At 33.4% G+C, this 27,986-nt stretch overlaps 2 protein-coding genes across 5 annotated transcripts in view; one reads left to right on the forward strand and one right to left on the reverse strand.

Annotated features, from left to right (window-relative positions):
* Positions 1-17,889, forward strand: part of LOC114325536 (polycystin-2-like) — a 75,461-nt gene extending 57,572 nt beyond the window's left edge. For all 3 annotated transcript variants that reach the window (XM_050656330.1, XM_028273606.2, XM_028273607.2), the window contains 3 exons: positions 1,809-1,927; positions 7,660-7,702; positions 16,628-17,889. In XM_050656330.1, coding sequence (XP_050512287.1) covers positions 1,809-1,927; positions 7,660-7,702; positions 16,628-16,745 — 280 coding nt within the window. In that variant the 3' untranslated portion in view covers positions 16,746-17,889. The remainder of the gene's footprint in view (positions 1-1,808; positions 1,928-7,659; positions 7,703-16,627) is intronic.
* Positions 16,759-27,986, reverse strand: part of LOC114325533 (splicing factor, suppressor of white-apricot homolog) — a 371,767-nt gene continuing 360,539 nt past the window's right edge. The window contains exon 8 of one of the 2 annotated variants that reach the window (XM_028273605.2): positions 16,759-27,771. In XM_028273605.2, the coding sequence (XP_028129406.2) occupies positions 27,433-27,771 (339 nt within the window). In that variant the 3' untranslated portion in view covers positions 16,759-27,432. The remainder of the gene's footprint in view (positions 27,772-27,986) is intronic. The other variant, XR_003651690.2, reaches the window with a different exon arrangement.

Here is a 27,986-nt window from a genome sequence, read left to right on the forward strand (position 1 = left end):
AAATGGTTTTTGGATGAACCTCATGTCATAAAAATCAACGGAGTTGACATAATTCAGTTTGAATTAACATTAAAAGGTTTGTCAAGCAAGGAATTTATTCGATGTTTTATTAGCTTCAAATTTCGTAATGATAACTGTGTTCTGAAAACTTATAGTTTTTGAGTAATTCTTGAAAAACCGGTTTATAACATGCATCATTTTCACAAAAAAGTAAAATCTTTGATCTTTAATAACTAAAAAAGTATTGATGTATTTTAAATTTTAATAATTTAATATAACAAATTTTGCTTAGAGTTTATACCTCTACCGATTTATGGTGTTCACTTTTGTTTCTTGAGGTATCCTCTAATCATTCACCAATTTTCATGAAAATCGATGAAGGTTCATCGAAATCGGAGATAACAGTTGATTTTTACCTTCATATACTGCACTATAACGTCGGTATTAAAAGTTGCACCATTTTTTTTCTATAAAACGTTTTGACCCAAAGCTTCCCGAAAAACTTCTTTGTACCTACTCTATATTTTAACATAAACCGGCATGATTAAAAAGCTGAATTTCAAATGTTGTCATTTTGAATGTTGTCATGAAATTCACGAATGTGCACCTTTTACTTTAAAAAATTCATAAATTTTATAAGAATATGATTGAAGGCTTGCAATAGGTTCCATACTCTTCAGAAAGGTGAAAATATATGCTACAAAAATTACAGAAAAAAATATTAAGACCAAACAGAATTGTAGCGAGTTAAACGCAGAAAAGTGATTTTGTTTTTTTTTATTTTTAGGGTAAAATTACGTTTTTGACAATGTTCCCCCACTTAAAGTTCAAAGTAAACTTCATTTTCATTTTCAGCACCATCAAAAACATAAACTAAGACCAACATTAGCCATTCACCAAACCGTGGTCTATACCGTGTCATTTTGGGGGTGCGTGTCGCTCGCCTGTAATGTTCATTGGCATGGTACAGTTGATTTTGCAATCACTTACCTAGTGTAGTGTGTAGTGTGTGTTGAGTAAATGTCTCGTTGCTTTGAAAATTCGATTTCATTGTCTTAACAAAGAGACGCTAATTATTGTATCCGAACGTCTGCAGCCTATCTGGTGAGTACCGATCCCCCAAGGATAGAAACTACTTTCATTTATTAATTTCTTTAATAAATGAAAAATTTCCTACCCAGCTTAAATTCGAACTCACGACCCCTGAATCAAAAGATGGGCTCTCTTATCACTGAGCCATAGAGGGGAAACGTCAGATTTGATTAATATAGGAAATTCTTTAATTTAACTAATATTTATCGTTTTCAGGATATTTTGCAATTTTTTGTTGATTATTTAATTTATTCGCCTACACTGTATTTCATCTGATACAGTGCGCACAGGAAGCAAACCATTTCACTATTCTTTATAAATGACAGAAATTTTAATAGATCGTTAGTATACTTTTTCAACTTAATAATTTAGTTTATATAAATTAACATTTTTAAGAAATTTTTAATAAAAAAAATCCACGAGGAAAACACATTCCTGTAGTTGGCTGTACCTATACATTAATCACAGAAAATAGTTAAATTCGACGTTCTGTGATGTCTATATCACAGAACGTCTTCGGATTATAATAATTCCATAATCAGTGCGTATTAAAGGTCAAAGTACAGGCCAAGTTACCACTTGAAGTCCGTTATGTGAGGTTCCATCCTCTGGCCATTGCATCTCGCGTGGAGAGAATCCTATGATGCGTGAAGTCAAATTTTCATTTGATTCGAACATTCAATAGAGCTCGTATTTTTGATAAATGTAACTTTTAGATGCGGTTTTACCGATATGGAAATCGAAATGTTTTTTGCGAGATATAACATAGATCCTCTTACGCATATCAAGATAAAGGATTCTGAACAGTTTCTCCAAGAATTAAAAACAATTTTAAGTAAGTACATGATAAGGTATTGTTCTGAAGATATTTATTGGTGGCATTTATGTAATGGTAGGGGAGCCCAAGCGGGGATTTTTGCAGTTATTCGAGCGCGTCAGATTATCACATGGGGAGAAACCTTGTACCCTGAAAATGTACCTCTACCATATATTGGCTCTTAATGAAGAGGAGTTTGTTAAGAGGGGCCGAAAAAAAAATCTATCCTTAGAAAAACTCGAAATCGTCAGATTAAGATAAGTTAAGTATACGCAAAACAGTGTTATTTCAAAAATCTGACGATTTGAGCGGGGCGTAAGGAAATGGGTGAGTCTTAAAGTTTCACAAGAAAAAAGCGAATGTTTCTCGAAATGAATGACAGATCGAAAAACTAAAAAATACGTGCTCAATATTTTTCAAAAATCTATCGAATGATATTAAACACGACTTCCCACGGAGAGGGGTGGGGGGTAAATTTAAAATTTTAATGAAAAATGAATAACCATTTTCAATTTCGTTGCAAAACGAAAATACTGCAATCAGAGAGTGCAGCAAGCACCTCTACCGGTTTCGAAACTTATTAGTCTCTCATCAGGAGGCACATATGCGCTCTCTCTGATCCAACCACAACAAACCCCGGCGTGCAGTCACGGATTGCAACGAACGAAATGGCATAGATGCCCTAGCGGCAACTGCTAGCAAAAGACTAAGTTTTCAATCTAATGGCATATAAAACAACATAATGTTAATCTACATCCCACCAGACTGAAAACAATGGGAACCTTCTCTGGTTACACTTCCGAGGCTTCTACAATTTGCAAGCCATAACGGATGTTGAGACTAAGGAAGATGAGGGAATTTTACAATTTATAATTCACGTCCCATCTGCTCAACACGGTAAAGTTCCAACGAGAGTGGTTCCCTTCATACTCCAATCAGAGTAAACAGGTAAATCAAAAATGAATAACCATTTTAAATTTCGTTGCAAAACGAAAATACAGCCGCATCATATTCTAGTCCAATCAGAGAGTGCAGCAAGCACCTCTACCGGTTTCGAAACTTATTAGTCTCTCATTATAAATTGTAAAATTCCCTCATCGTCCTTAGTCTCAGCATCCGTTATGGCTTGCAAATTGTAGAAGCCTCGGAGGTGTAACCAGAGAAGGTTCCCATTGTTTTCAGTCTGGTGGGATGTAGAGTAACATTATGTTGTTTTATATGCCATTAGATTGAAAACTTATTTAAATACGAATCCCGCGATATTTCGCGAAATGAACACCAGATCGAAAAACTGAAAAATACACTTATTCAATATTTTTGAAAAATCTATCGAATGGCACCAAACACGACCTTCACAGAGGTGAGGTGGGGGGTTACTTTAAAATCTTAAATGGGAGCCCCCATTTTTTATTGCAGATTTGCATTCCTTACGTAAAAATAAGTAACTTTTATTCGAGACATTTTTTCGAGTTATGGATAGATGGCGCTATAATCTAAAAAAACGATTGTTGAAAATGGAAAATTAAATTAAAAATGGAAAGTCCCCACTAAAATGGAAAACTTTACTTAAGTTTTTTTGGTTTTAGGACCTACTCTCCACAACCCAATAGGTCCCCATAACGCTTGAGTGACTGCACATTTAGCATACTTTGCTCCCCTACCATAAAATACTATTCTAATTGGGAAATAAGCTACAATTTAACTTAAAACAAATATTTTATTGACGTTTCTCAATAAACAATCTAACGTCGATAAAATCATTATTTTTTAAGTTAAATTGAGACTTATTTCCAATTAGAACAGTAGTTTACATGATAAGGACCTGATTTTCCTATTTTGTTTTACAAAAATCATCTACTGACTACAACTGACTAGTGATTTTAGTAGGTAACTTTTTTGTTTTTTGCCAATTTGGCTAAATTTAGCAAAACTACTAACTATTTAGTAATTATTAACTATTTAGTAATTATTTTTTTGCCAATTTTACCAAATTGGAAAAATGACTTACTAAAATCACTAGCCACTACTAGCCAGTTGTGTCTGAGTTTAGCGAACCGACAGTAACTGTTTTGCTTGATAATGATGTGATTTTAATACAATGTGCCTTTTGTATTTTGCTCTCTTTCGCTTTTCTTGTAAACCATACAAATTGATGATTTTTCTTTCTGATACATTTAACAAGTTTTCTGTTGTCAAATATCACCAGGAAAATTCTTGAAAGGTCAAGTTATATTGGACAAATTGAAAATTACAGTAATAAAAAGTGCAGGAATAATACTGTAGTATGCCTACTTAAGTACATTTTTGCAGCACTATTTTCAAATATGCACAGTTGCATAGTCTATTCTGATATCATCATTTTCCACTTTGTTAAGTACTCCATTCCTAGAAATATCATTGGGTATTTACCATTGTTTTGCTCGAACCTTCTTGCTCGTTCAAACTATTCGGCTAGCTTTGGTTATTTGCTGTCGTCTTGTTGCTCTTGGTTTTATTTTATTTATTCCTAATTACCAAATAGTCACATTTTTCCTTAGCCTTTTATTCTCCCTTCTATATAAATAATCAACCCCTCTTCATTTTAACATAGGTATGCGATTTCTATATCTTTGTCATATTACATGTTTATTTTCTTGTTTGTTAGCTTTATTCCAGGCATATATCATTCCATTTTTCATTTGAGTAATATTTTTAGTTTTCTGTGTTGGTTTTATAAGACATGTTTCGTAATCATACCGGGAACCATTTTGTGAATATTGATTATTCTTAAATTTTTATTATGTGAAAAACCTTTAAAAACCAATTTTAATTTACCGAACACGGTAAGAAAACTTCGTATGATTTTCTTTTTGTTGTCTCCTGGAGATAATTTTCTGATCTAAAAAGCAAGTTCACTTGAAATCCATCTTTGGTCCAGAAAAACTTTATGAACAAATTAATATAATATCTATAAATAATTCTTCTTCTTCTACGGCACTACAGCCCAAATTGAGCCTTGGCCTCCTTTATTTTTTGCCTCCACCCTTGCTTGTCTGTGGCTGCTCTTCTCCATACACGGACTCCTAAAAGGGCTTGTACGTCGCTGTTTACTGTGTCTTCCCAGCGCTTTCTTGGCTTTCCAACCGGTCTCTTTCCCGGCATTCTAGCATTCAGTGCTCTTTTTGGTAGCCTATCCTCTCCCAGTCTTATCACATGTCCGGCCCATTACAATCTTTGTATTCTAATGAAGTGTTTCCTTAGAAAGTTGATAAAGCTCGAAAGGAAAGTACTGAGGAGAATACTAGGACCTGTGAGGGAAAACGGTATCTTCAGAAGTCGATAAAACGAACTATAAATAATTACTGGCATGTTTTAGTGGGCATACTCCCTTGATACGTCTAAAGCTGGGAAACAATAAATCGAATGTAAATTTATAGGTTTTTATCGCTAAATTTCCCACTTCCACTAGTTTCACTTCTTTTTATCTCACAACTTAATATGTTTTCCATCTTTTGCGTTATTTTGCCGGTTATTAGCGCGTACACCACTGTATTCTGTGATCCAAGTATTCTGTTGTTAAAGATGTTCAAAATTTATCTAAGCCTTCCATAGTAACAATATATTATTAAAATGACTTTATCGCTTTTTCTCTTTTCTCGATTATTAGTTTCTATTATATAGTATATGGATTATTGTACATAATTACTGAATACATAGTGAAAAAATAATCCTATTAATTAACTGAATTAATAATTTAAGCGATTTTACAAATAACGGTTATCCAAGAACATTCAAAAACTGAACAAAATAGCCATCTCTATGTTAATGATGACAATGTCATTGTCAATTAATGTTTACATCTCTATACCAGTGGAATTATACTACACGTAATTTGCCGTGTAAAGAAAGAAAAAGTATGGATAGCCGTAAAATATTTGGACCTACGTTCTTAAAGAATTCTTGTGGCTGTTGTTCGAAGAATTCTTTTACAGTATTTTGTATTTCCTCGTTCCACTAAAAATGATTACCTTTTAACGCCTTTTTCAGTTGCCAAAACATGTGAAATTTCAAGGTGATAAATCAGAACTATATGATGGATGCTCTCTAAATCCTTCATTTCTTTCGCTGTAGATTTTCTTTTACTACTTTGACAACATGACGCCGATCACTGTCACACAGAAGAAACACAACACGTGAGAGCTTCTACAACATTTTATTCTTATTGCATGATTTAGCTTGTTCAAAGTTTAATTGTACAGGTTTGCGTTGATGTAGGTTCTCCAATCTTATGGCAGCTTTCCTTTCTCTATGCTTAAATTGAGCAGTATCTGGTCCGGGACTCTTATGATTGGTTGCACCAGCAAATCTTAAGCTCCAGCTTAGGCCAGCTCAGGTTATAGATCAATAATTTTCGATTTTTATCTAAGCACGTCTTAACTGAGACGAAGTTTAAGATGCAATCCACGTGGCAATCCATTCTGTCAAGCTGAAAATTGATCTAAGACTCAATGGTGCAACGCGTATGTTTCAAAAGTTGAGCTTAAGGCACGGTTTAAGGTTAAGATATGTTGGTGCAACCAGGCATTATTTATTTATATCCGGGTACTTTCTCAGTTTAGATGTTTTGATGGAAGGGGTTCTAGGTGACCCTCGTTGCATCGAGAATTACATATTCTTGTAGAAACGCTGGCCTTATTTCCTGTCTTTTATATTAGCTTTGTCCCTCTTTACCTTTTTTTGCACATACATACTTTTTTACTGACAGCTTGCTGCCCTCTGTTGTGATATACAATATATCTAATCTTCTTCTTCTTTAAGTCCCATCTTCTATCGAAGGTTGGAAATCATCATGGCGATGCGGACCCTGTTGACTGCCGCTCTAAATAGCTCTGCACCACTGGATTCGAACCATTCCCGTAAGTTCTTAAGCCAGGATGTTCTTCGTCTTCCCACATTTCGCTTTCCTCAGATTTTGCCTTGCATAATAAGTTGTAATAATGAGTATTTTTGCCCTCTCATCACATGTCGCAAGTACTAAGTTTTCGTCTTTTGATAGTTAGTTTTAGTATTAATATATCTAATAAAATTGTATAATTCTGATTACATAAAAATCCCAAATACACTAAACAGCAAAATTCTTAAAAATGGGACATTTTTTTATGTCTCGAATTTCCTAAACCTGTTGTCCGATTTTAGTGATCTTTTTAGTATGTTATAGTCTTATTCTTTAAGAATAGTGATGTAGTAATATTATTGCTGGACAGTTAGGTAAATGTCATTGTATACCGGGTATAACAATCATACTGTGTTTTTTCCTCAGAGTTCGGAACATCCTATGGAATATTCTAGCATGTAGAAAATACTGAATTATTTTTCAAAAATAATGAAAGTTTTTTAGTTTCCTTGTTTGTATTTATAAATATAGTACTTATATTATCATAAATAAAGACGGTTTATTTATTTCTAATGACTCCTTATTTTTCTGCAACTACATATTTCCATAAACATCTTATTATCTCATTTTAAAGATTTATTGAGTAACACCGATTGGCTTCTGAGGCATCGAGATATTAATATGTAAAAAGTGTTATGTTCATTTTTATTAGAGGATCTGAGAAAAAAATCTTGAAAAATGACTATTTTTGGTCTTCTTAAGTGTACTAGTACCTTTAGTAGACATCAATATTTAATAAACGTTCTACTAGAAAAAGTCTAGATGTTTATTAATTTTTTACATTTATGAAAAAATACTTAAATATAAATATTTTTAGGTTCTGAAAGGAATGATGGTGTACATTTGGAGGATTTTATAAGGTAATAGTTTTCAACGATGTATCTCCCTTCTTGAATTTTTTTTATACAAATCTTTCATATACCATGACAAAATGAATATATTTTTTTTATTTTTTTTTTATTTAAATTAACGTGTCTCAGCAACGCAGGCCATTGACACGGTTACAAAAGTAAGGTACAGTATGTTTAAATAACATGAATTAAGAAAATAAAGAATTTAAAATCAAGAAATTACAACATCAGCAAAATGGTAAAAAAACAACATTTATATGGCGTAGTATAACCGAGAGTCTTTGAGAAACATTATCACATTATTAAAGTTACTATTATTACTAAGAGTGGCGGTTTGGTCTTCATCCAGTTTATGTTGTCCTTCGGGTGTTCGTGTATAGCTGGCACTCAACTAGTATGTGTTTGACAGTGACACGAGTGTTGCAGGTATGACACCAAGGAGGATTTCCCTGGCTCATCAGGTAACCATGTGTAAGACGGCAATGTCCAATTCTTAGTCTTCTCATGACAACTTTGTCTCTTCTACAAAGTGCTGGTATTTTTAAGGCAGGTATTCTGGGTTGAATACTATGGAGATTTGAGTTTGTTCTATTCCAGAGGTTTTGCCAGACTCTCAAGCATATTTGGTTTACTGTATGTTGTAAATCTACACCAAGTTGTATACTCTCCATTGGAATGTCAGAACGGGATGCCTCTTTGGCCGCTTGATCGGCGTTTTCGTTTCCTGTAATACCCACGTACGATGGAGTCCAAATAATGCTAACCGATACGTTCTTATCTAATAATAAGTGGCATGCATTGTGGATATTTTGAATTAGTGGGATTTGGGAGTAGAAGTCCTTGATGGATTGTATGGAAGATAGCGAATCAGTGCAGATTGCAAGGTTTTTGCTTTTGTTGGTTGGACAACTAAGTGCTTTCATGACAGCATATAGTTCGGCTGTGAATATACTACAGTAATATGGAAGACGGTAGGTAGCTATAACTTCATTGGTGGTAGTCACAGACGAACCAACTTGATCTTCGAGTTTAGAAGCATCTGTGTAGATGATTGAGTCATACTGTTTGGTGTGGATGAGTTCAAGGAAGGATGACTTTAGGGCGGAACTAGGGGTTTCTTTTTTGTTATAATGTGTTGATAGACTGGTGTTTATAGTGGGCAATGTTATTGTCCATGGTGGAATGTTAGAATATGAAATTGGAGTAGTAGTTCGTAAGTCTATATTACCTACTAGTTTTTTAAGAATTTGAGAAGCTGGTATTACTGTTCTGGATTTGTTTACTATCGTTGGTTTGGTAGAGTTGATTAACCCATTGACTGGATTATTTGGATTAGCTGATGCTTTGACAAAGTATGACAAAAGAAGTCGCTGACGGCGAATATGAGTAGGTGGTTCGTTAGCTTCGATTTGAATACTTTCAATGGGACTAGATCTAAACGCACCAAGACATATTCGAAGAGCGGTGTTTTGGATGATATTGAGGCAATTTAGTTGTGAATTGGGAGCTGACATGTATAATATACTTCCATAGTCCATTTTTGAACGAATTAAAGATCGGTAAATTCTCAGCAACATATCTTCATCTGTTCCCCACTGATGATGCGCTAGTGATTTTAAGATATTTATTCTTTTAAGACAGGTATCTTTTAATTCTTGAATATGATATCTCCAAGATAACTTTTTATCAAAGATTAAACCTAAAAATTTTTGTTGATGAACTACTTGTAGTGGGGTGCCATTTAAGGTTAAATTAATTAAGTTGGGATTATGTTTTTTACTAAAATGAACTATTTTAGATTTTTTTTGATGAAAATTTAAATCCTGTTCCTTTTGACCAACTGTGAATATCATTTAACGCAGTTTGAATTAAGGCGCAAGTGGATGATGTGGTTTTGCCTTGAAAGAAAATTACTAGATCATCTGAGTATATTGTATATTTGACTGGGGGTCGAATCAGTGTGCCAATATTATTTATACTCATCAAGAATAGAGTAGTACTTAGAACCGATCCTTGTGGTATACCATTTTCAGTAAGATGTATTGCCGAGAATTTTCCGTTGGTAGAGACTCTGAAGGTTCTATGTATTAGACAAAAAGTTCTCGAGAAAGTAATATACATTACCATATAATTTCATTTTTTTGAAGTGTTTGTAGAACTACCGGTTTCTGAACTGTATCAAATGCGCTCTCTATGTCGAGAGATACAGCAATTAAATCTCTGTTGCTGGCGAAGGCATGTGCAATTTCATTTCATTTCATGCAACATTGCTTTTCAAGATACCAGATAAGTCGAAAATTTAGCATCTTTTCTAAGAGTTTGCACAGTGTGCATGTCAAAGAGATTGGTCTGAAAGAGTTTACTGTGTTATACAGTGAGTCAGATTTCTTGATTGGGATACCAAGCGATTGTTGCCAAAGAGAAGGAAATTCTTGGCTTGTCCATATAATGTTATATAGCTCAAGTAGTTTCGATTGTGTACTTGGATGTAGGTTTTTAAGGAAAATTGAGGGAATCATGTCGGGTCCTGCTGCCAAATTTTTTAAGGTGGAAATGGCAAATTCGAGTTCTGACAAAGAAAAAGGAAGATTTATACACTCTATATGACTGGAATTTGTTGCGTAAGTTTTTGTGGATGTTTGTTGTTCTAAGGATATATTTTTACCTTTCGTTTTGTTGCTAAAATATTCAGTAATTATTTCTTTTCCTGGTCATCAGTAATAACTTTATTTTCTTGAATGAGTGCAGGAATTTTATAAAATGTGTTGTGTCCTTTCATTTGTCTGATTTTATTCTACACTTGAGAGGGGTTTGTGTTAGAGTTAATAGAGCTAATGTATTTTTTCCACGAATCCTTCTTGCTTTCCTTGAGGGTACGTTTCGATACGGCTTTCATTTTTTTGAAATGTATAAAATCTGTTTCATTGCGTGTTCGTCGATATTTATTTAAAGCTTTTTTACATTCTCTTACAGCAGTTTGGCATGTATTATTCCACCATGGAACAGCTCTTTTTCTTGTGAAATTTGTATGTGCCAATGCATTGTTCAGCTGAAGAGAGTAAACATTAGTAAAAACATCTACGTTTTTGTTTACATCATATTCAAACAAGATCTGATCGGTTTTTCCCTAACAGTTTCGCTAAAAATATTCCAGTTCGCTTTTGAAATTTTCCATTTAATCTTAGTTTGAATGGGTTGAGAAGTATTATTAGAGATGATGATTGGGTAGTGGTTACTATTGTATAGGTCGTCCAATGTGTACCAGGAGAGGAGAGGAGCAGAACCAGGGTCACAAATACTTAGATCAATAGATGATGTGCTGCCAGATTGGACATGAAAATATGTGCTGCTACCTGTATTTAGAACATTTATATTTAAATCATTTATCACCCTTTCAATTAGTTTGCCACGCGCAGATGTATATTTGGACCCCCACATAGGACTATGGGAGTTAAAGTCACCAACTAGAATAAATGGAGTTGGAAGCTGATTGATTAAATTTGTGATTTCAGTTGGAGATAGTTTGTAATTTGGAGGGATGTATAAGTTGCATATTACGGTTTTTTGTGGACACCAAGCGGTTATTGCTGTAGCTTCGAGATCGGTGTCTAGATGGAATTGTTGATGGTATACATCAGAGGAAACGAAGATTGATGTCCCGCCACTTGCTCGTAGGTGCGAAGTTCTGATAAAATGGTAGCCAATGTAGTTTTTTAAAAAAAGGTGTATGAGAATGGGTAAAGTTTGTTTCTTGGAGACAGAAAAACTCTGGGGAGAATTCAGAGGTGAGATGTTGAAGGTGTTCTAAGCGTGGATAAAATCCATCGCAGTTCCACTGGATTAGAGTGAAGGATAAAGTAAAGTGAAAGATATTATTTATTTTTGAGACTGTTGGGAGGTAAGAGAAGTATCGGAGAATGACTCGTCATCATTTTGATCTGTTTGTAAAAGACACGGTATTGTTGATGTGTCATTATTTTCTGCAGATTTATCATTGCATTGTTGTTCGATTTTTTTTATTAATCGTGTGAGTCTGTTTTTTATTGTTCTTTCAGTAAGGTGTGTATACATAGAATGTAAATTGGTAAGAAGTGTGTTGATGTCGTTTGTAAACTCTAGGGCTTCATGGTAGGGGTCATTGCTACCTTTAGTATTTTCTAAAAACGCAAAAAGTTCGTTTAGAGAGAGGATATTTTGTGGATTTTTGTTGTAGTATTCAGTTATGTCAAGTCTAGTGATATCGGTGATATCGTCAGCTAACGGAGATGTAGGAAGACTAGATTCGTCATTAAGTGAGTCCGAAGGAGGTCTTTTTAGGCCTGTTGCTGGAATTTGAGATGACTATTCGATTTTATTCATGCTCGTGCTAGGTTCAATATTAATGGGTGGGGCTTGGGTCTCTGTCTGTGTAGGAATGATGGAAGTTGAAGGAGGTCTTTTTTGGACTGTTGCTTGAATTTGAGATGACTGCGGTCGCTTTCATTTATGTTTGTGCTAGGTTCAATGTTAGAAGTTGCGGCTTGGGTCTCTGACTGTGCAAGAATACTGGAAGATGGGGGATGGTTGCAATTATTTGCAACGTGTCCGGTGTGCTTGCAGAGAAAACATTCCATTCTATCTGTAGAAAGGAATATTCTATGTTCGGTGCCATCGTATGGAATAAGTAATGATGTCTGTAGTTCGTAGTTTTCAGAAGGAGAATTTATATAAACTTGGCGCGTTAAACTTGATACGTGGCTGTATTCATCTCCAGGGATACCTGCTTTGAGAAACGATATGGGGGATGCTAGGTGTAAACCAAGACTTTTTATAGCGTTTTCATCAATTTCATGAGGAATAACAGGTGGAATATTCGAAATTAAAATTCTTTTGGTTTTTAATGCAGCAGTGTACGATAAGTTATTGTTGGCGGTTGAGTTGGTGTTGTTTGCAGTTTGGTTTGTTGACATTGTTGGTTTTGAGCTGCCCTCGTAGTCAAAGACAGCTTCTTCAGTTTGGTTTGCCATAATTATTGAGACTCAGGAGGTTGCACCTTATTATTCAACTTATTATGCACCATAGTGGTGAAAGTTGCGAAAGTATACGTAGATACACTCTACACTCGTATACACTGCACTTTGTTTTTGTCCGGAACTAGTTTAAAAACGTAAAACAAGTTTAAAACCTATTTATAAACACGGTAATTTACGAGAACAGCAAAAACGATGTTCCTCGCTCAGGTACTCGTGTCGAACTCTCAATGAATATATTTAAACATCATGAAGTTGCTCGTTTGCTCACAAAGGAGTGTGATCATTCACTTTCGATATCTACACTCACCGTCACAAAATTCCGCCACAAAATTTTTTTATTAAGTTTGAATATTTATATTTTTTATTCGTATTCCGACTTTCAAGATTCTTGCATCAGGTAGGTACATGTGTTGACATCGTTTGTTATTATTCTAGTAATAAACAATTTTTATTTATATGTTATTATACGGGAGTGAATGGAAACTTTGTATTTTCTCCCAACTTTAAAAAATTCTGTGGAAAAATTGAAGTGCTGCTTTTGTTCCATAGTTATCCGTAAGATTTTGTTTTTGAATTATCCGAATATATCTTTACTTGCAAGAGCTGTAAATAAAAACACTGCTTTGAAGGATTATTAATTTAAAAATATCAAAAGCACTAGAATTAACAACACAAAACTTTAACAAGAAAACAAAACAATGCAATAGGGCTTTTCATCGATTGTCATTTGTTTCAAGCTTCTGTCATGTGTCACATATTAATATATCTACGTCATACGTCTTTGGTTTGTATCACTGGTATATACCAATAACGTACTACGTAGATATATTAATATTATGTGACACATGACAGAAGCTCGAAACAAATGACTGTGAATGAAAAGCCCTATAGTGGGTATATTCACCTGTCGCAGCAATGACTGCTCGAAATCTGTTTGGCATCGAATGAATAAGATGTGTTATTCTTGCCTGGGAAATAGCCCGATATTCCTCTACCAGCGCCAACATGATAAATATAAGTTATTTTTTTGCTGGCACTGTCATTTCTGTAAATGAAAATGTAAATTACTATCACTGTAATTTAATTTTTATCGACGTGTCAGGCTCTTACAAGACGTGCAGCTATTACAAGAAAAGAGATATTCGGATAATTCCAAAAACAAAATCTTAGGGAATCCTCCAAGATGATACGAAAGGACTATGAAACAAAATCAGCTCTTCAATTTTTCCACAGAATTTTTTAAAGTTTGGAGAAAATAAAACGCTTTTATTTAGCCTCGTAAAATAATACCATATAAGCAAAATTTGTATGTATATTTAGGCGCGGAAATAAAGGACTAAAACCGCCTAAACTTTTTTCAAGTAAGACGGATCGTTATGAAATAATTTCAGAGGGGAAAGGGAGAGCTTCAGAAAAATTCTTGACCACTTGGCATGAGGGAGAAATGAAAATTGCATTGTTGTATTCGGAAAATGCATTTCCCAAAGTGCATCTCCAAGTGTTCAACAAATAAAAATTCCCCAGAAAATAACCATGGATATCAGTTCAATTTTCATACATACTCGGAAGGTTTTTCAGGTAGCTGAACAGGAATATTGGCTCGGCGAAGCTGTAAGAGGTGGTGCCCGATATTAAAGTCATTATGAAAATCGTTGAAACTTGTTATCCTGAGGTTTTTGAGGTCGTTGAACACCAATATTACCTTGGCAACTCTCTTTCTGTGAACGTTTGGCAACAGTGCGTCGGCAGTACGTGACACTATCAAAGACGAAGGCACAATATTGTGACGGTGACTATTTCTCTATGTTACCAAATTAGTCAGTTAAGTTTGACTTCTTGTTATAGATAATATATTTTAGTAGTTCCAATGTGACACAAAATCTAGGCATAGGATAAAAAAGTTTATTTGAAGTGTATTTTTTGTTCTTCTTAATGGCAGTACAGAATGGTTTTTGTAATATTTAATTTAATTATAGAGTAATTTCCACATACTAACATATTTCTCAAATATGTTGTCTAAAATAAGCTTTTAAATGAAAAGAGATATTCGGATAATTCAAAAAGGAAAATCTTAGGAATATCTCGAGGATAATACAAAATGAGTATGTAACAAAATCAGCCCTCTAATTTTTCCACAGAATTTTTTAAAGTTAGGAGGAAATACAACGCTTCCATTCACCCCCGTATAATGCCATCTAGCCAAACATTTTTTGTTACCGAAATAATAACAAACGACGCCAAAACATATACAGGTTTATTCACTATATTTTGATCCCCACTATAAACTGCTTTATTTACAGAATTAGAAAAAAATGTAAAATACAAAAGTTATTCGATTTTTAAATTATGATTTTTTGATATATACAGGGTGTTCCGGAAAATAGTGCGTTCCTTTGAGGTATGGATATAATACACAATGTAGAACAAAAAAGTCCTATAACATTTTTTTCTAAAGTTTACCGTTTCCAAAAAAAAATTACATTGTTCGCCATATAAGCGAACTTTTATTTTCATAAAATTAACTAATTTGGCATCACTGTACAAGAACTGTTTGTGATTTAGTTTATTGACACGACAAACGTAGGTCAGACAGGTACATCTGCAAAATAATTGTACCACCCCATGTTTGAAAATCCAACAAAACAAGAATTTGTTTGTTTAGGATGAAGACAGGGTTTAATGTAAATACTTATGGCTAAAATGCTGCAACTATATTTGAATTGTGATTGTCTATGTTTAGATTTTTGTATACATAGTTGTCAGATTTCAATTTACATACTAAAATGTATTTTGGTTTTTTAGCCAAACGGTTGAATTTAGAAAAAAAGACTTTTTTGCTCTACATGGTGCCTTCTACCTATACCTTTAAGGAACGCACTATTTTCGGGGACACCGATATCGTACTAGTGACGTCATCCATTTGGGCGTGATGACGTAATCGACTATTTTTTTAAATGGGAATAGGGGTCGAGTGCTAGCTCATTTGAAAGGTTATTCAATTCCCTATTCAATAATATAAACATTAACATGATTGATACAGGGTGTCCAAACAATTTTTCAATTAAATTAATTAACACAAAAAGAAGAATGTATGTAATTTATTTAATTCCAAAGACATTCTGCTGCTGCCAGAAAACAGAAATAAATGTTTATTGAACAAATAAACATTACTTTTCACTTAAATTCAATGTTCAAGCTGCCACCCATCTGCTCTTGGCAGATTGAACATTGAATTTAAGCAAAAATCAATGTTTATTTGTGCAATAAACTTTTATTTCTGTTTTCTAACAGCAGTAAAATGTATTTTAAATTAAATAAATTACATACATTCTTCTTTTTGTGTCAATTAATTTAATTTAAAAAAAATTTTTTGGACACCCTGTATAATTAATCATGTTAATGTTTATATTACTGAATAGGGAATTGAATAACCTTTCAAATGAGCTAGCACTCGACCCCCATTCCCATTTAAAAAAATAGTCGATTACGTCATCACTCCCAAATGGATGACGTCACTAGTACGATATATATGTAAAAAAAATCATAATTTAAAAATCAAATACCTTTTGTATTTTACATTTTTTTCTAATTCTGTAAATAAAGCAGTTTACAGTGGGGTCAAAATATAGTGAATAACCCTGTACCTATAAACTGGTGCAAGAATCTTGAAAATCGGAGTACAAATTTTAATAATAAAGTTATAAATTGTCAAACGTAATCAAAAATTTTGGGTGGCGGTGAGTGTATAAGAAGTATTCACTTCTGTCGGCACTCCGGAAGTGGCACGCTCTCTTCTTGTTACTTTTTTTTATCTATTTTTGGCGAGTAAGTTTGCTCGCATCAATAACGAGTTATTACTACTTTGGACTTTGATATAAATATCTACTTGATTTACTGACCAATGAATGTTTCTACATTTCAGCCAACAAGAAAAACTACAACAAGTCGAAAATGCAATCGGTCGACTGGTTGATCAAGTAAGAACATTATTATACAGATTAGAAATGATGGAAAACGTAATTAAGGAAAGGAGGCGTTAACAAAGAAAATTCATAAAATGTAACATTGTATTTATTTATAATAAGTGATTTTTTTATAATATATAATACAAACAGAAACTATATACAAATATTTTTCTAATTGAACAGATTTATAAAACGTTTTCAGTCAAGAAATTCTTAAAAATAATAACAAATTAGGTATTAATTTTATAAATCTGTCTTACTTATACAGAGTGGTCCATAAATAATTAAATGGTAAAGAAAGTGTTATACTTTATTTATTATTTTCCTTGAATACGATATGTTGCTTGATTCTCTCCGAGAGGGCGTTTCTGTAACTTGTTTTTAAGAGTCCTGTGGTAAATACAGAAATCTTAAATCTAACAGAAAATTCAACAGATTCCAATAAAATGTCATATGAAGCTGAACTGCATAAGAGAATTGTATCATCTCTTCTCTACTACTACATGGTGGCCCTTTCGCCTAACAGCTGAAGATAAATTTAAATATTTAATATGCGCGCTGTATATTGTTTACCGCTATACATGATTTGTAGGTGTGATGTGCATACAAAGACTTGAAATAAACAAAAAAAAAAGAAACGAATCCGCATAAATATGGTACTTAAATTCAGAAGATTCTATAAGGATGTTAACACCAACAAAAAAGAATTCAAGGAACAGATGGGTTGAATATTTTAGTCAGACAATTAATATAGATGAGAAAGAAAACCTTGTAAGATGAAAGAGATGAGGCAAGAATAACAGAAAAAAACAGAAGAGAGGTAAGAGGAACTATCAACGACTATTGAAATGAAAGAGGCCAGAAACCACCCGGAATAGACATTCTGCCGGCAAATTATAGAAATATGGTCGCAAAGATAATATTGATAATATAAAATATATAAAATATTTGCACCATATAATAAAAGACGATTTCTTCGATTACAAATTCTGGCCATATACAAATTTCAAAATCTATCCCAAAAATAATGAGAAAACACTATGTAAACTGTCAATAAACATAGATGAAACTTAATATATGGTGACCGGTAAAGAGGATATCAGCCCAACCCAACCCATTTTGTATGGATGTGGAACTTCGACTTTGAACATCGATACCATGAATAAAGTCAATTTATATACTCAAAATAGCATGGACCAGCAGAACCAGAAACGAAGTAGTTCTTCGAAAAATAGGTCATCAAAGAACTTTATTAAATATCATTAAGACGCATAAACTAGAATATAATCAGAGAACCAAGATATAAGTTCCTTCAACGGTAAAATTGAAAGAAAGAAATGGATTTGGCGGAGAAAAATCTCTTGGTTGAGAAATTTGCTACACTGGACAGGTTTAACAGTATATATAGGAAATATAAGAAAATTATAATCATGATAAACATGGTCGTCGACGACGTTTTCTAGGAACATGGCACCCTAAGAAGAGAAGGCCATGTAAAAGGAAAATAAGCAACATTTTGAACTCAAACGATTGATTTTAATGCAAGATATTTCTCTGCCTGTCCAATCACTTATAAAACACTCTGTATAAATGGTAAATTCCTATATTGTTACCTAATAATTACATAGTGAAAAAAGTTGATAATTTATAGTTGATATATTCAAGTTCAAGAAAATCTCAATTGAATTAAAAGAGAATATACATGTGATGAGCATTTCAGTACATATCACAAAGTTTGTGGCAATTGGTGGATAAAAATAAAATGGTGCATTTTCATGAAAAAATTATTAAAATTCAACAAGTATAAGATTTTGTTTAAAACTAAGCAAAAACTAAAAATATAAACACCAAATTCTAAAAAGTAAAATGTAAAAGTAAAAAGTCAATACATACTGAACAAATAACTTCACTGTCCCTCAGAGATAAAAATTAGGCAATACAGGACCGTATACTTCAACGAAAAGAAATATGAACATTTGCCGTCTCAGTACAATGAAAAACTATAATAAATAAACGAGTAGTTATAAAAACCACTATTTTTTTTTTGTATGTTGGACTACGAAAAAATACAGTGCATTGAAAATTTAAATTAATCTTTTAAATGTTGTCCAGAAGTTTGTTAATGACAATACAATTACTTTTAAATAATTATAACTTAATCTGTTAATAATTTTACAGGGGTGTTCTAAGCTAAGTAGGTCACATTGCATATAATAAATTTGATAAAAAGGATAAAAATTGACACGACAATATAAAACGAGATTAATAAGAAACCATTACAAAAAACTTACAATAAAAAAACCTAATAACTTAAATTCAAATATTAAAAGCATGATTTTTTCAAGAAAATGCACCAAAATTTACTGATCAACATAAATAAGTTAAAATAATAAAGAAAAAATATAGAAAATTATAGACACATATTTTCTACAACTGTTTTACACATTTAGTCAATATTGGATGTGAAGGAAGCTATTCCAAACTAAAATAATTTATTTCTGAATTTGGCGTGGTTTGGCGAATTCTCATGTTTGTATTCCAGTGCGTAAGAGCTGTAGGTGTTTATCACTAGTTTGATTGTATATCTTATGTACAGTGTGTCGCATTTAAGCCCCTAAATTTCGGCTATCAAAATAAATACAGATTTGCAGTTTTGCACACTCATACAGGTTGAATGTTCACATTTTTTTAAATACTTCACTGAAATTTTAGATTTTAAACAAAGACTCCACAAACAAGGTAAATTTTCGATATTTGGCTTCGCGTTAGAGAAATCGGGAAAAGTTATTCCAAATATTATTCTAACTCCACATACCAAATTTCATGATCAAATTCGCACTTCTAGTGTTTTCATTATTTGTAGTCAGGAAGACCTAACATTGGTTGTCCCGAGATGGATCTCAGGAATTGAACCTTCAACCTGTATGACAGTGCAAAACGTCAAATCTGTATTTATTTTGATAGCCGAAATATAGAGCTGTCTTCGTCTTAAATGCGACACACTGTATATTATATAACTTGTAGGCCAAATTACGTAATGTTAATAAAAATCCTTTGTAAAAGGTATATTTTTTTTATTAAAATCCCTTTAAGGGCTACATCACAGAATATTTTCGATTTTTAACAAAATCATCATCAGTGTTGAGAACCCTGGTTCTCACTCTGGTATTTCTTTGGTGGCTCAGCTTGCAATTAACCTGTAAGTATAACCAACTTGCTTTACCCTTAGTCAAAATTTCAAATATTAACTTTGCATTCATTAACACAGTTATACTTACTTTTAGGTTCCAAACACTGATGATGATTTTATTAAAAATCGAAAAAGTTCTGTGATGTAGCTCTTAAAGGGATTTTAATAAAAAAATGTATACCTTTTACAAAGGATTTTTCATTAAATTTTGTGATTGATGGTATACAGCCAGCTACAGGAAAAATTCTTTCTTTTCCGTGTGGATTTTGTAATGTTAAACAGTTATAGAAAGGATTAATACTGCTATTATAAACTAATTCAATGAAGTTTGCCACTCGGAGACATCCACATCTGCATATTACTTATCACAGTTCTACACAGCAAACAAAGCAAAATCGATTTTTTATATTTCTAATGGATACATAAACACATTGAATAGCTTAGTGAATACTGATAGAATAAGTAGTGAAATATACATCCATATAAATAATTAAAATATAAATAATCAATGTCATTTTAAAAATTCAATTGTTACTTAAAAGTGCTGAAAAAAAAATAAATGGAGTATATCATATCGACAGGAAACTTTTCAGACCATAAATTAAATTATACATAGAAAAATAAATAAGAAACAATAAGATACATAATTATTTTCATACTTATCAAAAAGTAGACATCTTTTGCTATAAAAAGTTTACAACTTGTTCTACTTCTCGCCAAATGTGTTTAAAATTACCGATTACCTACATAATATCTTACAAAAAAGTTATACACTTTTAAATGGTATTAGTGACATATTACATGCTATAATACAAGTCAAAATATCAGTTCAGTGATATATACAAGCACCAAATCTATAAATTCATTCTTGCAGTCGCTATATTATCGTTGACGTCACACTCTCATGTTATTTTGAGGTTAGATACAATTGTATTTTACGACATTAAATTAAATCTACTACTTTAAATCATAGACATATAATACTTATACTTAATACAATCTAAAATTGCTCCACCAGTGCGACAGAGAAAAGTGTTGGTATTTATCTCTTTCTAATCGACGGGAATCGGCGGTGTTTATCCAATGACGTTAGGTTTATCGACCACGTGACTTTCCCACTGCCACCGATCAGAAAGAGATGCCTACTGAGGGAAAGAATTTTAGATTGAAGTGCGCAGTCTAGTCATTAAATGTCTATGGCTATAACCATAGCTGATTATTTCAAATCCATTTTGTAAATTTATTTGAAATATTTTATTGAACAAAAAAGCTTTAGTATAAAAATAAATGCTGAATCATAGTTCTTTGGAAATAATTGAGAACTATATAACAGCTCACAAATTATTTATACCTCACAGTGAACTACTAACTAGATAAAACGCGAATAAATAGTTCAAAATGAATTGATATGGATCTATTCTCACAAAAACTGATGTGCCACGTCATCTTAATGTAGCGTATATTTTCAATTCACCTTTAAGTGGAATGTTGCCGATTAATGGTACACAAAATAGTTTGCTATTCTAAATCAAAAATGGATTTTTTTTATATGCTTTTCTCAGGAAGAACCTTCTGCATAAAAGTTTATCTATAAACACGTTATGGGATGCCACCACTTTACATCTCTACCACTAAATATCAAATTTGAAATAAGTTGCACAAATTTGTACATTATCTTTTTAAATTTCATACTATTTACTCAGTGGTATGGCATCTATAAGATAGATATAATAACAGTAGAGTAGGTAAGGTACATATGGGCGGCTCTGTGAATACAGGTGAAACCACATGAAACGCCAATATTCTCGTTCTCTTTGAGTGGCCTAGCTATCTTTGTCCTTCACACGCGCGTGATCGCGCGGTAAAGAGAGATAGATAGACCACTCCAATCAGATATACTAGAGTGCCCAACGTTATACTATTTTGCTCAACCATGCTTTGTCTATTCTTATTATGTCTATGATCTATATACGGTTATACTGTTACTACTGTTGGGTAATATACGTACTCATTTTTTTAACTTTTGACAACTACTGGCCAACCGACACACATCGAGTACAAATGTTTTGTGGAAATTAAAATTGATTTTAACAGAACACCAGTCCTTGATGGCAACATTAACTTATCTACAAGTTTATGCAAGAGGCTGCGCTATTTTTCAGTCAAAATATAGATTTTTCTAGAGTTAATATCTTGTTATAAAGTATCAAATTCATAATCCATCCATTTTCTTAGTTAAATATATTTTATGTTTTAAAAATTTAACTAGTTGAAATACGAATTGTTTAAATTTATATAAACATATTTTAGCTTTATATTTAGTAAGATAATGTTTTTAACTACTTGTCTTAAAATATATTTAAATACAAATCAATCGGGTAAAAGGTAAAATTAAAAATTTTTCTGTGTGGAATTACATCATGGATATTGGAAAATCCATTTAGCTATTGATAAAGTAACTATTTTTTATATTTTATAACAAGTAATTACAAGTTTTTATAATGTAAATGTAGAAAATAAAGAGCACCCCCTAACATGGTGCTCATATAGGAAAATATATTAGGAAAAGAAGAGAAATAAGTGTTCTGAGGAGATATCGCAACAAAGAGCGAAATTGCCATATAGGTGATTTTAACGATAAAGTGAACAAACTTTACTGTAGGACACTTTGGGACTACTGTAGGACTGTGAATAAAAATAAGAAATAAAAGGAGCCACTGCTATAATCCACACCTTTATTCAGTTGCCTCAGGGGAGAATTTATATCTGGAAATCGCTATGTGACTGTCCCTAAAACGTTATTAAAAAGACAGGATAACAGACAAAATAGTCTAAAATTCAGTAATATATAAATTTACATATGAAAAACGTTTACAAACAAAAGGACGAAAAACAATCGACATTAGTTATCAAAAGATAACCGAAAATGGAAGATGTTAAAGAAAAACTCAACAACAAAATAAAAAACACAGCATATTAATGAAAAAAATTAGTAACAAACAGTACACTAAGGGAGAAAAGATGTACAAAACCAAAAACCGTGAATGACAGAAGAAATAATGCAAGATCGAAGAAAATACGGAAGCAAAGATGAAGGATGCTATAAAGACAAACAGAATCAACAAAAAGATCAAAGAAACAAGAGTTGCGGCTACTTAACCAATATATAGAAATAAAACCTCTACATACAGTAGAATAGTATAAGCAATATATAGAAATAAAACCTCTACATACTGTAGAATAGTATAAGCAATGTACAGAAATAAAATCTCAACAGAATAGAACAGAAACACTTTTAACCTACATAAAAAAATCAAGGCCATAGCGGAAGGAAGCACAACTCTCGACGAAATAATTCAATATTGACATGAAAGAGCAACCTATTTTGCGAAAATAAGAGAATTCTTTAAAAGTGGAGGGAATGGATGATTTTCAGGACCATGCCAGACCAGGACAAATAGAGAACAATAGGGCGCCTTGTCTAAGGTGTTAGACAGGGTGCATACTGTCATCAGCATTATTTAACATATCCTCTGAAAACATCTTTAGAGAGGCCTTGGACGAATCAGAAGATGGTACTGCAGTAAATGGCTAACTTATAAACAATATTAGATGTGCAGACGACAAGTATTGCTGGCAGACAGTCCGCAAGGACTCCAAAGGATGGATAATGTTGCAGAAACATATAACAAATACCGCCTAAACCTAAATTGTAAGAAGACAAAAATGATGATCATCAGTAAGAACACCAACATAAACGCCCAAATTACAATAAGCGATACACCGTTAGAAAGAGTGCAGAAAATATCTTATTTGGGCCGCAAAAACTAAATTTATGATTGTCTCAAAAACAGAACATGGAAATATAAGGTTAATGATAGAGCAAACCCAAATAGAAAAAGTTTAGACATACAAATATCTGGGAACCTGGGTTGATGACAAAAATGACCAAAGCAAAGAAATTAAAGTCCGAATTGAAACTGTAAGGCAAGCATTTATAAAAATGAAGACACTGCTTACAAACAAAGACCTTCAGTTGCCTCTCAAATTGAGGGCTCTAAGATGCTACATATCTTCTATATTGCTATACGAAATGGAAGCTTGGACATTGAAGAGAAAACACATAAGAAGAATAGAAGCGTTCGAAATGTGGTGTTACAGAAGAATATTGAAAATTCAGTGGGTTCAAAGGATTACCAATGTTGAAGTGCTACGACGTTTAAATAAGGAGTTAGAAATTATGCAGAGTATAAAAACTAGAAAACTGGAATATTTGGGTCACATTACCAGAGGAGAAAAATATGAGTTGCTGAGAATTATTATGCAAGAAGGATTCAAGGAAGAAGAAGCATAGGAAGAAGACGCATCTCCTGGCTGAGGAACCTTAGAGAACGGTTTAAGTGTAGTTCATTACAACTATTCAAAGCAGCAGGCAACAAAGTGACCATAGACATTATGATATCCAACCTTCGATAGGAGAGGGAACTTTAAGAAGAAGAAGAAGGACTGCAATATTAAGGATACTTGGAATCATAGCTACGAAATAAAAACTCGTATTGAAAAAGCCAGAAACTCTTTTAACGGTCTTAGGAGGATTCTCTGCAACTTATCTTTTAAATAAAGTTTCAATATAAGCTTAAGAATTCTGTGATGTTACGTCTTTAGTGTCCTCCTCTATGGAGTAGAAAACTGGAGTCTTACAGAAGATGCCATAAAACGATTAGAGGCATTTAAAATTTGGTGCTACCCATGTATGTTGAGGGTCTCATATACACCACACAACTAACATAACTCTTCTTCACAGGCTAAGAAAAGGCAAAGAAATTATTAATACCAAAAGAACAGAAAATTAGCTTACTTCGGCCACATTATGGGTAATAATAAATACCGACTTCTACAGTTAATTCTACAAAGCAAGATTGAGGGCAAGAGAGGCCCTGTACGTAGACGTTTATTCTGACTGGCCAATCTTAGGACCAATCTTGACTCTAACGTCAACTGATCTATTTCGATCTGCTGTGAATAAAATAAGATGGGTCAATGTGGTCGCCAACATCTCTAGAAGATAAGATAGGCACCTTTAGAAGAAGTATTTTTAAAAGTTCTGACATAGTTTTAAAATATTTCAAATTTTTTATTATAAATTGAATATAGATTGTCCGAAGTTGCTCGACAGCTAATGTTTACATTATCATATTTGATGCTAGTTCTACAATTACAATACAACTTTTTAAGTTTTATAGGTACTGGACTAATTCATTGATTAAATACTTAGTATTTTCTCATGGAACTGGTTTAAGAGGAACATCAATTTAATCTTAAAGTTAAATTGCCTAAAACCAACTATATTTCGTACATCAGTACTTTCCATGTTTTTTTTTGGAATATTTTTCAACATTGCTGGACAGATTTTACTTAATAGTTTAAAATAAACCATTTATACCAGGGCATTTAGCATTAAACACACCGGAATAAATCGATTTTTAAATACAGCACCTATAGACTTGTTGCTTTCTACATTGTGTTCAGGATGACGTCAGGAAAAAAGCCAACAATAGAAAAATGGGTGGAAATGCATAAAAATATTAAAATCAGTATATAATGGTAAGATTTTGTTATTAGGGTTTTTTTGGGTCACTGAACACGAATCAGAACCGACCGTCGATGCACCTGGTGCCCAGGGTTACTGCTAAGGCACATCGTTTGGAGTTTCGAGGCTTCCGACACTAAATTGATACTAATAGATTACTCGGAGGGTTTTTGGGGTTGCTGAACACGAATATGACATCAGAACCGAACCTCAGAGTACCTAGTGCCATGGGTGACTGATATGCACGCCATATTATGAAATTTCGAGGATTTTCGGTTTTTAAAGGTCGGTTCTGATTTCGTATTCGTGTTCAGCAACCCTAAAAACCCCCAAGTAATCTATTTACATAAATTTAGTGTCGGAAAACCTCGAAATTCCAGACGATGACGTGCATAAAAGCCACCCTGGGTGTTGTGAAAACAACAGTTAAATTAATTCGCATTTTTGTAAATCTCTCCTGTAAATCTGTTGAGACAATCTGTATTGTGTTTGAAAGATTTAATTATCTGAAAACTTGAGTGTAAGGCCAGTATTATATTAGGCAACTGGTGACGCCACCAAGTTGCTCCACCAGTGACTCATTACGTCACGGGGCATTTAAGTAAATGAGACCTATTAGACTACGGTAACTGGTTGCGCCACCAGTTGCTCATATCGGCCACCAGTTGCCCATAATATTTTGTGTGCTTTAATTTGGTGGAGCCACTAGTTGCGCCACCAGTTGCCCCACTAGTTGCGCCACCAGTTACCTAGTCTAATAATGGCCTTAGTGTTGTGTTAGGGCACAAAAGATAACGGAGATATGGTTGCTGCTTTGGCGTCTTCGGTGGTCGCAAGGGTATAAACATGTGTGGATGCCATGGATACGCTCTTGCTAAGTGACATTCTTACCCTTACAACAAAATACTGCAGTTTTAGAATAAAAATTGAGTAGTCTCTCGCTAGCCTCTCTAAAGGCGAGGTGTTAGTGAATTTATGAAAATACGTTCTCCGCAATAATTAGATTAAAGACTTTTACTCTCTCTCTCTTTCGCTATTAAGACAATAATTTATCGTTAATTCCGCATATTTGTTAAACTCGTGGTTGATAAATGTTTTGTTCGTTTAACACCTTTATTTCTAGTTTGCACAATCCTTTATATCGTGTTTATTAGTAACTATAAAACCCGACCAAATAAATTCTCAGAACCAGTCGCTCTAAAAGTTCACTAATTTGTTAACATCGAAGGACATTCTCTGCTTGGGACATACGGGTGTGGTCCTACAATATTCACCTATGTCCTATTAGGCAAAAGGTAATAATTAAACCCTTTTTGCCACGGTGGGGTGAGATTCAATAAAAACTCACAACACTGGGCACTAGGTGCTCTGAGGGTTGGTTCTGATCTCATATTCGTGTTCAGAACCGACCCTCGGAGGACCTAGTGCCCTGGGTGATTGATATACACGTCATGTTGTGGAATTTAGAGTATTTTCGGTTTTTAAAGGTCGGTTCTGACTTTGTATTCGTGTTCAGCAACCCTAAAAAACCTCCAAGTAATCTATTTATATCAATTTAGTGTCGGAAAACCTCGAAATTCCAGAAAATGACGTGCCTCAGCAGTGACCCCGTGCACCAGGTGCTTCGGGGAGCGATTCTGATGACGTATTCGTGTTCAGCGATCCCAAAAACCTCCGAGTAATCTGTTCAATTGAGTACCGAAAACCAAAAACCCCCTGAATATACTTAATATACTGATTTTGACATGTTTATGCACTTTTGGATACATGTTATGTAGTTTAAAATGCAATTATTCATTTCCACCCATTTTTCTATTGTAGACTTTTTTTCTAACGTCATCCTGAACACAATGCAAAAAGTTGCAAGTCTCTAGGTGCTGTACTTAAAAACCGATTAATTTTTTCCTAAATGGGCTGGTCTGATTACCATATTGTCCATTCTTGTAGCGACAAAAAGCAAATAAAAAAAATCCATAAATAAATTAGTTTTTTCCTAAAAAATCCGAGAGCTGCCTTTCAAGTGAGTCGCATTCGGCCATATCTTCTCCGTTATGGAACATGCTGGAAGCCATGTCGGTGTCTATGCTATCGTAGAATTCGTCGTCGGCCCGGGCGCGGCCCGTATTCCACATGAAGGTATTGGCGGTGTGGAAGCGGAAGCTCGTGGAACTATCGGTGACGGACTGTTGAACGTAATTGTTTTTGTCCAATGAGTCCGGGAACGCCAGCTCGAGATCTGGATCTAGGCCCGGGTCGCTACTATATGAAGAGAGAATCCATTGAGACGGAGATTTTTCTTTTGCTAGGTTTGAGTCTTGAATCTGCAAAAATACAATTTGGATTTATAGTCTAATATTTAATCTAATTATTGGAAACTATAGATCATAAGAAAGCTAATTTTCAATAAATTTAAATTAAATTGCCTAGCTGAAGAGTGACCCAACCCATAAATATGTAAGAATGCACAAAATATCTAAATTTTTACTATTTTAATGAGAGAAATATGTATTTAAATTATTTATTACATTTATATTAT

This window comes from Diabrotica virgifera, chromosome 1 (assembly GCF_917563875.1).
Source record: "Diabrotica virgifera virgifera chromosome 1, PGI_DIABVI_V3a".
Taxonomy (NCBI): Eukaryota; Metazoa; Arthropoda; class Insecta; order Coleoptera; family Chrysomelidae; genus Diabrotica; species Diabrotica virgifera.